The following is a 12,317-nucleotide window of genomic DNA, read 5'->3' as shown; positions in this document are numbered from 1 at the left end:
TGTGTAATATGAATTTGACACCAAAGTAAAATTAGCCCACTCCTGCCAAGTGTGGGGTAATTGATGTTACCCTAGAACCACTTTCCCTACTAACGTCGCATCTTGATTACCCACTAGGCAGGCACAGGCTGCTAAAGGGCAAAATCCGAGTCTAACAAAAGCCTACAAACCTTGTAACATCTTCATCACACCGATGATGCTGGTAGTGCCTAGACAAAGCTGAATTTAGAGAACCCATATTTAGATTCTGACTGCCACTTACTACCTATGTGACCTTAAGCAGGTCTACGGGCCTCATTTTCTTATATGTAAGATGCTAGGATTGGACCAGATAACCTCTCATCTGTTCTCTCTTTCAGCTCTAAATCTTTGATCCTATAATGGTAAAATCAGCAATAAAGACGGTTCCGCTTTTCCTAGTAGCCTGTTGTTTGTCCTTTGTTCTCAAAGGAGACCATGGTGTCAGAAAGGTGATACCATGACTTGCAAGTGAACTGGATTTAAGTGAGGGAGGGCTGTGCAGTCACCAGCCTCACTTTCTCCTTGGGAGCCATCTGGGTCCAGTGGCAAGATAGAGATCAGGATGACAGGAGATGACCCAGAGCCAAAGAATAGGAAGATAAAGCTCCCTGGATACCTGGGTTCTTATCCCAGTTCTATCTGCTTGCCAGAGAGCCCTGGAGAGGCCTGTTTGCCCTTCTAGAAAATTATCACAACCGTCAGGGCTAAAGTCACTGCATTCTCTTGAGATTCCCAACTGTAAGAGACTTTTAAGTCCAAGGCACTCTGGAATCTCTCAAGCTGGGGACCTGACTTGATCCCTGACCCCATTCTCCTTCACCCAAAACCCCAAGTCCCATTGATGTTGATTTTATTGTGTGAGTTTCTACCTCTGCACACATTTCCCTTGGAAATTAGCTTTCTATTTTCATACCTTTGCAACTCAACACGGGGAGAGAACAAATTTCAGCCATAGTTGGAAATCAGTTTTATTCACTGGGATTTGAGGGAAATAGACTTGCTATGTATGGCTTGGCTCCAGAGAACAGAACTAGAACCAATGGGTAGAAAGTACAGAGAAATACACTTTCACTTAATGTAATAAAGAAATTTCTAACAACTAGATATTCAGTAGCAGAATGAACTACCTTCAGAGGTCTCTCAATCCCCACCACTGGAAGTGTTCAAGCAGAGGCTGGTCTGTTAAGAGATGAGGTAAGAAATTCCTGCATTAGCTGAGAACTAGATGAACTCTAATGTCTGTTCCAACAGGCTCTTGAATCTCTTCCGTGCCTATCCCATACCTGGCCTATTCCCCAGGGCTTTTCCACTGACCCTTCTTAGATTCATTATTAGAAGCCCAATGTCTCCCTTTCTCTCCAGTACATTAATGAGAGCTACAAGAACTAAAGGAAAAGGGGACTCTACTTCAGGGATTTAGATAAAAGTCTTGATCTGGGAAATGAAAACGGAGTGAAGGCGAAAAAGGTTGTGTTGAGCCATTACAAAGCTGAAAACAATTGTGAGTAGAGAGAAGGCTACATACACACAGGGGAAAGAAAAGGTGAAGGAAAAGGGGTAGATCTGGGCTTGAGATTGGGGGGGGGGAGGGAACAGCATGAAGGGGATGGGGAAAATCACGTGCTGCTAAAAACTGACACCATTAGGGTACTTCCTTCCCTGGAGATGTCTGAATAAATCCAGATGCTGCCTAACATATTGGAGGTCTCTGCATGTGTCCAGATGTTTTCCTCATTCTCTCTGGCTACTGATGCATCTTCTTTTCAAATACTTCTTCCCCAGGGGGGCATGAAGCAGAACTTCCAGTGAGGCGGGAACAGCTTGGGATACCTGGAAACCTCTAACAAGCCTGATGGGGCAAGGGCACCCAGTCCTCTTTCCAGGGTCCTGACCAGCTTCCACCAGAAGCCTCCCACCATCGTCACTAACATCCTCCAGCCCTTCTCCATCATGACACCTCTGTCCCTTATCTTTGCCTACCCCCCAAAGTTTGTCTCCCTCTCTCTGCTCTCTCATTCCCGCCAGCTCAGGCCACATGCTTCCTCTGATGGGTCAGGAGCTTTTGTTCATGACTGAAGCTCTCACCACAGGTGGCACAGATGAATGGCCCCTCTCGACCATGGCTCTTGCGGTGAGTGATGAGGTTGGATTTCTGACTGAAACGCCTCTCGCAATCTGGGCAAGCATAAGGCCGCTCACCTGTATGGATGCGTCGGTGGGATACAAGGTTGGATTTCTGGCTGAAGGCCTTGCCACAGTCAGGACAGGCATAGGGCCTCTCACCTGTGTGGATGCGGCGGTGGGCGGCTAGGTAGGGCTTGTGCCTAAAGGACTTGCCACAGTCCGGGCAAATGAAGGGCCGCTCTGGGGCATGGTCACGACGATGGGCTGCCAGGTGACTTCCTTGTGAGAAACGGCGCCCACATTCCAGGCAGGCAAAGGGTCGCTCACCTGAGTGGATACGGAGGTGAGCCACTAAGTGGGTCTTCTTACTGAAGTTCTTTCCACATTCACTGCAGGTGAAAGGACGTTCCCCAGGATGTAGCTGCTGCTGACCTCGCAAGGACCTTCGGTTCCGGAAGGTGCGGCCATGCTCATCATAACTATAGGGGACAGCAGGATCCACTTCCCGGTCCCGCTGAAGATTCATTCCCTGGTCCTGCTGAGGGTCCAAGACCTGATCCTGCTGGGAGTCCATCTGATCTTGCTGACGGTCTATGGACTGATCCTGCTGGGAGTCTATGGCCTGGTCCTGCTGAAGGTTCATGGCCTGGTCCTGCTGGGTGTCTGTGGCCTGGTCGTGCTGAGTCTCTAACAGCTGAAGTGGAAGCTGGAAACTCCCTTGGCTACTGGTGGCCTCGGCAGAGCCCTGAGGGCGCCGGTGAATCTTGCCATGGGACAAAAGGTTGGGTTTGTGACGGAAGCGGCGCCCACATTCAGTGCACGGATAAGGCTTCTCACCAGTATGAATTCGCCGGTGGGAGGTCAGGTAGGGCTTATTAGTGAACCGTTTCCCACACTCAGGGCACTGATGGGGACGTTCACCAGTATGCACACGGCGGTGAGCAATCAGGTTGGGCTTGTGACGGAAACATTTGCCACACCAGGCACACTGGAAGGGTCGGTCAGCAGCATCACCACCTGGCTGGGCAGCAGTAAGAGCGGGGCGGCCCCGGGGCCGAGGTGCAAGTACTTTTTCTGATGCCTGTGCTTCAGCCACATGGATCTGCTTGTGGGCAACTAGCTCCGCCCATTGTGCAAAGCTCTGACCACAGCCACTGCAGATGAAACGGCGAGGTGGCGGGGCAGGTGGGTGGTTCTGTCGCAGGTGTGCCCGCAGCTGGGAGGTTCGGCTAAAGCATTTCTCACACCTGGGGCAGGCAACTGCCCGGGCAGATGAAGCATGAGCCTGGCCATGCAGTGCAAGGGCTGCCCAACTCCTGAAACTCTGCCCACAGACTTGGCAGAGGAAACCTGTGGCAGGAGGTATGGCTGTGGCAGCAGAGTGGGCCAGGCGGTGTAAGGCCAAGAAAGGAGCATGGTGAAATCGACGCCCACACTCAGGGCAGGGCAAAGGTGGATGGCCATGGCGCCAACGAGTATGATGGCGCAAGGCTGCCCATCCAGGGAAGTGCCTCCCACAGCGGGCACAGCGGTAGGCACCGCCCTGGAACAGGCCCCCACGACTAGCTGCCACAGTCCCTTCTAATTTAATCTTATGGGTATCCTGCTGTGACCCTTGGAGTGACTCCTGAAAGGATCCAGAGAAGAGCCGAGCCCGAGATGGACCCATAGCAGGGGGTCTCCTGCAGTGACGCTCCAACAGAGGTCGTTGCCCTGCTGAGGATAAAAAATCAGAGTCATTTTAGAAGGGCTACTATGTGACCTGGAGAAAATCTTGGATGACTTCTCTGGAACTCCATTTCCTCATCTATAAATTGAGAAGGTTAGACCACTCCTGGGGTGCTATCTAGCCCTAAATATCTAGCATCAGAGTTAGGCAAACCTGGGTTTAGTTCCTACCTCTGACATAATGGTGGTTTGACCTTGGACAAGACACTTAAATCTTTCAGTACCCCAGCCATCTTACAAAGATCATAAGGAGCTGATCTATTTTAGTACAGGGAGTTCCCTGCACCAACATAATTGCAGGTTCAGTCAAAAAAAAAAAATTAAGTCATTTCATGCCTCCTCTCTTCCATGAAGTCTGTCCTGAACACTCCAAATTACAATGCTCTACCCTAGACTTTAAACTCAGACAGCATTGACTGTCCCCTCTGATCCTCTAAGTAGTACAAGGAAAAAGCTAACACCCCTACTGCCCTACAGAGCAATAATCCCCTTTCACAAGCAGGCACCCTTGAAGGCAGTCTTTGAAGCAACTCTGGGCAAGGAATAAGCCATCCTTCAGGGAGGCTGAGGCCTATGAGGCCTACCTCTCCTTCCCTCACCTAAAGGGGGAACAGGACAGCAGTCTTCTTCAAGGCCACAGTAGGAGAGAATAGCAAGAAGCTGTTCAAGACTCAGAGGACCAAGAGGACTGAGCAAAGGGACACTTACCTGTAGTGTTTCGGATCACCCTGCCCCCACCAGAAGGGAGCTGCCCCCCACTGCCACATGGTTCCTCCCCAGGAGACCCTGTAAGAAGAAATAGCTATATTGAATAGGAGAAAGGAGGTGGCAGGGACCCCCTGATACTCAACAAGGCTTTCCCTAGGGTCCCTCCAGCTTCCTGCCTTGCCACCTACTCCAAGTGTCCTCCCCCTCCCCTACTGCTCTCTCAATTTCCCTCTTCTATATAGAGGAAGAAAGAATTAGCTCTCTCCCCCAGGCTAAGCAGTTGAGTACAAAATCAAATGCAGCCCCACGATAGCCCTCACTTGAAATGTGATCCCTACATATGTAACCCTCACCAAACCTAGGAGGGATCAGGAAGAAGGCCAGACCCTACCCCGTGAACGCACGAACAGGCGATTCTCCTTCCAGCCTCGTTTCCGAATGAACCTACTTCTCCCCAGAGAGAGGTATCTCCGATCCTTTCCAGAATGCAGGGATGCCTGCAAAAACAAAGACTTTACCTACACCACTCTGGACAAGACTTACTCTAACCACAGGGGGGCCAGTCCTTCCAAAGACAGATAGAGAGAAACCAGCTTTCAAGGAGCAGCTGCTAATTTCCTCTGAAGTGTTTTACATCTGTGTAATTTCACAAGTATAAGATGGAGAGGCACCTGGGAGTTTTTGTGGACTCTATTTCAATATGAATCCACAGTTTGACATAGCAGCCTAAACAAGCTAAAGCAATCTTAAGTGGAGTTAAGAGAGGCATACAGCATTCAGTGAAAAGGAAGAGATGACCCCACCCTATTTTTCCCTGGTCAAACCACATCTGGAGAACTGTGTTCAGGTCTGAGCACTTCCTTTTAGGAAGGATACTGACAAGCTTCAGTGCATATACTCAGAAACAACCTGGATGGATCTAGGCTCTCAAGACCATGCCTTCACAAGACTGCTTGAAGGATTAGCGATGTTTAGCCTGAAGAAGACTTAGGGAGGGAGCAGATATATCAACTGTCTTTTAGTATATAGATATAGAAATATAAACATGCATACATATACATAATATATATGTACACATACACACACAAACACAGGCACACACACACACAATATTCCATTTCACTTTTTAATGATTCAAATTGTTAGTTGTTCTTTCCCCACATCCACCTGAAATCTGACTCCCTGAAGCGTTCCTTCCTGTCTGGTTCTGCTGACCTCTTGGGTCAATCAAAATAAGTCTAATCCTTCTTCCCTATCATATTCAGCCTACAGGTTAAAGAGACTTGTTCTGCTTCCCCAAAAGGTCAGCAGAGCCACAATGGGCTAAAAGTTGTAGGGAAGCAGATTTCAGATGGAGGTAAAGGAAAAAACTCCTAACAATTTGAGTAATGCATGAGAGGAATGGACTGACTCTGGTGACCTTATGTTCACAAATGTCTTCAAGTGAAGGCTGGAAGATCACTGTTTGTGCTGGGAATCTAGGTCAGTGAGGTTGGCTTTGATAGTTTCTGAGATTCTGTTGTTCTGCCTTCACTCCCAAAGGATGTGTACCGCCCCCGCCCCAATTCAGGCATCCCTTTTACCCCCCTGAAGGGCTTCTCCCATCCGTAACCTGCCATTATTTTGTCTGATTTCCCTAGATGGCCAGAAGGCCAGGCGTGCGCGCGCGCGCACACAGTCTCCCCCTCCCCCTCCCCCTCTCCCACACATTCACACCTCCAATGGGCGGGGGTGGAGAACAAAGGCAGGACCAAGACGTGCGGAGCACACCCAAGGCAAAGCGAACAAGCACACCTCTCCCACGCAAGGGCGTGCACACACCTCCAGGTGTACGTGCACATCTACACATCCTTCCCTGCAGCACATGCGCACAAAGATGTGTACATACACACTTGCACCCACGCGTATTTGGGCCTCACAAGAGCCCCAGGAGTCATCCCCGCCCCCCCCAACACCCCAGCCTCCAGTGCTCAAGATTCCCCCTCCCCTCCCTACTGCAGCGCCCCCGGCAGGCGCACTGCTACCCCTCCACCCTCCTCCCGCGCATGCGCCCTCCGGGGCCCCGCACCCCAGGCGTTTGACGGCGCCATCCCCCCCCCCCCCCAATCCCCCCCCCCCCCCCCCCCCCCCCCCCTCCCCCGCCGGGTCGTACCCCCCGGTCCGTGTGCTTGTACGCACGCCTCCCATCCATGTACGGGGAAACCGGTGCCGCTTCACCGCCCAGCAGCAGGCCCAGCCTCACCCCCGCCAGGCCCATCCCCTCCCCGCCACCTCCCGGCCTCCCTCGAGCTCTCCTTCAGCCCCCCTGTCCGCGCTCCGACCCTCTGTGCCTCCCTCCTTCCCTGGCAGAGCCCAGCACCATGTGACTACCGGAGCTGCCGAGGGTCAGTCCCCGTGCTCGGGCGCAGGGCGGGGAGGGGCGGGGCTGCCAAGGCCTCGGCGGGGGGGCGGGGGCGGTGTCCTCTGGAGGGTTGGACCGCCGGTCTAGGCCTTGCTGCCTGACGCTCCGACTCTGATGGGGTGAGGTGGGGTGTCATAGGCTTCCACCCGAGAGATTACGGGGACCTCGCCCTTGTTTTACACGTGGGGAAACTGAGGGATTTCTCCAAGGTCATGCGGTTGGCAGTAACTAGGATTCAAACGTAGGTAGGTCCTCCGAAAGGAAATTCAGGTGTAACCTCCAGGAGTGCGGACGTGTCCCAAAGACCTTGATTTCCATTAATCGTAGATCTGTCGTGTTGCTGAAAAAAAGACACCCCCCCACCTTAACCCCGAACTCAGAGCCAGATGGGGGGTGACTTTGTCCAGACGAGTCCCCTTTCTGGGCCTCAGTTTCCTCATCTGTAAAATACCGTACCTGCACTGACCCTGCTCTCTGCCCGCACCTCACCCCGGCCCGTCCTCCCCTGTACCTGGTATTTAACTACTTCGTGGGTGTTTAGCGAGGCGCCTAGCACCCTTTTTTTCCAGTCCTGTCTGACTCTTCGTGACCCCATTTGGGGTTTTGTTGGCAAAGATACTAGAATTATTTGTCATTTCCTTCTCCAGTTCATTTTACTGACGAGGAACTGAATATGGTTGATATAGATATATAGACTCTCCCATTAGAATCCAAACTCATTGTGATTAGGGATTGCTGTTTCATCCTTTTTTCTTCCCCAGGTCCGAATATAGTAGGCACTTAAGAAATACTTTTGATTAATTGAGTGTTTGGTTAAGTCCAATAAAAAACAAAATAAAACTATGCACATAAGGGACTAAATAGTTCTTCATTGAATAGGAACCAAAGTTGGGCTGCTCTCATATAATCAGGGGAATCTGACCAAATGATTTCTTAAAGTCCTGTCAGGCCCTCCCATCTATTTTTTCAACTACCTCCAAACACTCCTCAAATCTTATCTTTTTCTGCCTGTACCCCTTGCTCAGCTTGGGACCCTAAAGAGGTCCCAGCTTTTTAGCTTGTCTTTCTGGATCAGCTTCCTCCATCCCCTTGGCAAAGAATCATGGTGCTCTCAGGTAATGGAGGGGATGGCATCCTGGCTAAGGATATATGTGCAATATTAAGAGAGGAGCGAGAGGAAGGGCATTGGTGACCTGACTGGCATAAGAAGGGACTTTATTTATTTATTTGTTTGTTTGTTTGTTTGTTTATTTATTTATTTTGGGGTGAGGCAATTGGGGTTAAGTGACTTGCCCAGGGTCACACAGCTAGTAAGTGTCAAGTGTCTGAGGCTGGATTTGAACTCAGGTCCTCCTGACTCTGGAGCTCTATCCACTGTGCTACCTAGCTGCCCCTTGAAGGGACTTTAGAGATCATCTAGTCTAAGACCTTCATTTTCCAGATGAAATCAGGACCCAGAGAAATTTGCCCAGGGTCATAAAGCTACTTAATGACAGAACTGAGACTTAGGTGGAGTAGAAGGTATATGTGTGTGGTGTGATGAAGGACATTTTGAGGCCCAGCCTCTCCTTCAAAGAGCTACACCTCTCCCCCCCCCCCCCCCCCCCCCCCCCCCCCCCCCCCCCCCCCCCCCCGCCCACTTATCATGGACTCATTTCCTCCTTCCTAGCCTGAAAGGCATACCTTTAAATTCACTCCATTAAAATCCTTCTTCACAAGAGGAAGACTTGACTTACTCAATAATTCACTCCAAGGCATATGTGGCTCTAGACAACCCCATCTAACTGACTAGAACAGGACAACGCCATCTACCTAGACTCATCCCTGAGCTCCATAGGAATTCCTTCATAAAATCACCATCTTATTTATCTTCTTACCTCTAGGTAACATGGCCTCTCATCCATTACAGACCCCAAGAGGACCTTTCTCTTGGTCCCCATCCCAGTCCCAGCCAGTGTCTCCCTGCCCTTGGGAAGTGAAGACCTACCACAAAGGCCTGAGTGAATTTCAGAAGTAGAGGTCAGTGTGACCTGTGATTCCCAGGCCCAACAAACTTTGATTTTCAACTCTTCCCCACACTACTTGAAAACACAGATAACCATGGTGAATCAATAGGACCCAAGTCAGGAAGGAGACCTTCAATTACTCATTCATTTAACAAACATATACTATGTGCTAACTAAATATTAGGAACTATACTAGGTACTACAGATACAAGAATGTATAGAACACAAAGCAGGGTCCTTTTTTGGGTCATGGCACCCTTTGGCAATCTGGTGAAGCCCATGGAACCCTTCTCAGAATAAGGGTTTTAAATGCATACAATAAAATACATAGGATTACAAAGGAAACCAAAGTTAGTGAAAATAAAGATGGATGTGTGTGTATACATATTTTCCCCCCATCCACGTTTACATACCTCCTGAAATCTATCCCTGGATCCTTTGGCAGTCAGTGGACCCCAGGTTAAGAACCACAGACATAAATCCTGCCTTTATTGAGGTCAGGGAAAACAGGTTTACAAATAAGTATGATACACAAAAGAATGAAGTAATTGCAAAGGAGAGGTCCAAACAAAGAGTTGTGAGAAATATGATTAGCAAGAGATCATGCATCTTCAGCCTAGAGGAGTGGGAAATCAGAGAGAGTGAGACTTCATGAGAAGGCAGCACCTCTGCGGAAAGGACGTCAACAGATGAAAGTAGCAGGAGGTAAAGGAATGCTTTCTTGGCACAGGGGACAGCACAAGCAGGAGACAGTACATGAGGACTGTGGAAGAAGAAATGTCCAAATTAACTGAAGAGGAGGATCATGGCATAAAGCTAAAGTAGGCTACAGCCAGATCATGTGTGACTTTATACTTTTTGGGGTAGACAGTGTCAAGAAACTGAAATTGTTTGAGTAGATGTGTAATGACATGATCAGAACAGTGCATTAGGACTATTACAAGTCATGTGAAAGGAATACTTGGAAAGTGAATAAACCAACTGGATTCAATTCCATCTGGTGTTTTCTTCCTTTTCTCTGCTGATCAGTACTAGTGGCCAGCATCCTTGAGCTACTGGAGTAGAATCCCTTTCTGTATCTCTCATTTCTATTGCTACCAGTCTGGGAAGTTTCAGTTCCCCTAAATTTTTCTGCTCTAAAGTATGAATACCCCATCTCCGCATTTCCTTTCTCTTTATCACTTAGTACAAAGAATGGGTCTTTCCAAAAAAACTGCTTTAATAACTTGCCTTAGCTGTAATCCATCTAATCCAAACTCATTATTTTACAGGTGAAGAATTTAAGGCCCAGAAAAAATTCTAAGTAACTTGCCCAAAGTCACAGAAGTAGTTATTAGCGGAGCTGAGATTTGAACCCAGGTCTTCAGACTCCATGGTATGTGTTCTTTCCATGATGACAATCTGCTTCTAATGGAAAAAGGATATGATAAAAACAAACATCAGAATCATCAAGCTACAGGCCATGAAGATCTTATTCTAACCATAGATAATGATTAAAAAAAGAGATCTCTCCATGAGGCCAGCTGCTCACTTCTCTGACTCAGAAGAAAGGCCCTGAGCTCACCTAACCCCCTATCACATACAATATAAAACCCCAGACCAAGTTCTTTCCTGTTTCAAAGCTAAACCCCTTCTGGCCCCTCCTACCAACTTCCAGGGACAGGGTTTCCAGGCACCATAACTTGTCCAAATTTGCTGGGCTCCCCACTTCCCAAGTTCAGATTAATGAGTCAAGGCATATCTTCCTATCAAAGAAGCAGTCGCTGAAGATACTTCTGGTTAAAAATAAAGTGACTAAGATATCCATCTTGTTTGAACCAGACTCCATTACTGGGCTTATACCCCCTAAGGAAGCTATTGGGAAGAAGAAAGACCCCATATACACCAAAAATATTTTTAGTAGTAGTTTTTTGTGATAGCCAAGAATTGGAATCAAAGTAATTACCCATTGACTGAGGAATGGTTAAACAAATTATGCATACATGCATGTAATGGAATAATACTATGCTATAAGAAATTACATATCTGATGAATACAGCAAAGTATGGAATGATCTACGTGAACTGATACATAGTAAATTAAGCAGAACCAAGAAAACAGTATACACAGTAACTACAACGATGTAAATGGAAAGAACCACCACACACCCCAAAATCCAAAGTAAATGTAACATCAAGCAGTACTGAAGCAGGAATGAAGAGATGTGAAAGACACCTCTAGCCCACCCTTTATGGAGACAGTAGATCCACAGGTGTAACATACCCATTGTCCATATTATTTGTTATATGAGATGAGTCTCTGGGAGGGGGAGAGATACTGGAAATAACTATGATGATGAAAGGCAGAGGTGTCAAACACTCTGGCCTGGCCACATTGTAGTCCTCCCCAGTGCAGCTCAAAACAGATTAAAATATAATTGGGAAATATTTTTTAAAATAAATAAAAACACAATAAAACATAGATATTGTTAATATGTGGTTTTCTAAGTCAAGATGCTACCTGTAGGGATCCTTATATATGGTTTAGTGCTCCCATTTCTATTTGACACCATTGGTGTAAGAAATAGAAGACATCAATAAAAACTTTTTTTTCCAAAAAACAAATGGTTATCACTGTACCACAAGTAGATAGAGAACAAGCCTTGGAATCAAGAAGCCCTGAGTTCAAGTTTGGACACTGACACACAGAGCAAACTAATTAACCTCTTTGTGCCCCCAGGCAACTCTAAGACCATAAATTGCAAAGTAGGTGCCATTCTGCAACAGAAGAGGGTGTTTCCTTATAGCGAGTCCCCTGTAGAAATCACAGGTCTCATCCCCCAAGAGGAAGGTAGACAAACAGTTCTAACACAAGGGAGAGGGAGATAAATATAAAGGAGAATGATTTCTCTCTATCCTTAGTGTATGACTTTTTATTTGATACTATGTACAATTACATACAATTCTCAACAGCAGCAACATGGGGGGAGGCTATTTCTTCAGGGTACCCATATACCCTACTTTAGTTGGGAAACATTCCAGAGCATTTGGAGGTTTTGCCCCACCCAATCTCCCCCAATAACTTAATTTTTTATGTGCCCTGTAGCTATTTCTGGGGCCTTCAAGACACAATTCCTTCATGTGACCCTAGAAATTTGTCTTTAGAACCCTCCCACCCACTCCCTATTAATATCCTTCTCCTTCTTAGCTTTCCTGCCATCCCTAACACACCTCTGCTCAGGTACCCCGTGGCTTTAAGGCAACACTCCTCTATACCTTATCAAACTTGTTCTATATGAGTTGTTGTTGTTGTTGTTGTTTTGACATGGCTAATGTGGAAATTAATTTTTC

At 47.7% G+C, this 12,317-nt stretch overlaps 1 protein-coding gene and 1 long non-coding RNA gene across 3 annotated transcripts; one reads left to right on the top strand and one right to left on the bottom strand.

Moving 5' to 3' along the window:
• Positions 1–971: 971 nt before the first annotated feature.
• Positions 972–6,838, bottom strand: REPIN1 (replication initiator 1). 2 transcript variants are annotated; one of them, XM_027841026.1, is made up of 4 exons: positions 6,734–6,838; positions 4,973–5,078; positions 4,582–4,659; positions 972–3,861 (listed from the first exon to the last, which is right to left on the bottom strand). In XM_027841026.1, the coding sequence occupies exons 1-4, from the start codon at positions 6,836–6,838 to the stop codon at positions 2,048–2,050; spliced, it is 2,103 nt and encodes a 700-aa protein (XP_027696827.1). In that variant the 3' UTR covers positions 972–2,047. The 2 variants fall into 2 exon arrangements, with proteins under 2 accessions (XP_027696827.1, XP_027696829.1); XM_027841028.1 differs by having other exon boundaries at positions 972–3,858; positions 6,734–6,826.
• A 235-nt stretch (positions 6,839–7,073) lies between these two features.
• Positions 7,074–10,330, top strand: LOC114027152. Its single transcript, XR_003567215.1, has 3 exons — positions 7,074–7,227; positions 8,866–9,001; positions 10,260–10,330. It is a non-coding gene; the product is annotated as an uncharacterized LOC114027152 (long non-coding RNA).
• Positions 10,331–12,317: the final 1,987 nt, after the last annotated feature.

The sequence above is a fragment of the Vombatus ursinus genome, unplaced genomic scaffold (genome assembly GCF_900497805.2).
Source record: "Vombatus ursinus unplaced genomic scaffold, bare-nosed wombat genome assembly UNPS02014852.1, whole genome shotgun sequence".
Lineage (NCBI taxonomy): Eukaryota > Metazoa > Chordata > Mammalia > Diprotodontia > Vombatidae > Vombatus > Vombatus ursinus.
The sequence above is the reverse complement of the archived record's forward strand: the minus strand, read 5'-3'. Positions and strand labels throughout refer to the sequence as shown.

What these genes read in the sequence shown, in the direction of transcription:
- REPIN1 (XM_027841026.1), bottom strand. Translation starts at nt 6,838, where the DNA reads ATGGGCCTGGCGGGGGTGAGGCTGGGCCTGCTGCTGGGCGGTGAAGCG. An exon ending in ACAAGCACACGGACCGGGGG is followed by an intron (nt 5,079 to 6,733) that starts GTACGACCCGGC and finishes TTGTTTTTGCAG; the next exon opens with GCATCCCTGCATTCTGGAAA. An exon ending in GGTGATCCGAAACACTACAG is followed by an intron (nt 3,862 to 4,581) that starts GTAAGTGTCCCT and finishes TTTTATCCTCAG; the next exon opens with CAGGGCAACGACCTCTGTTG.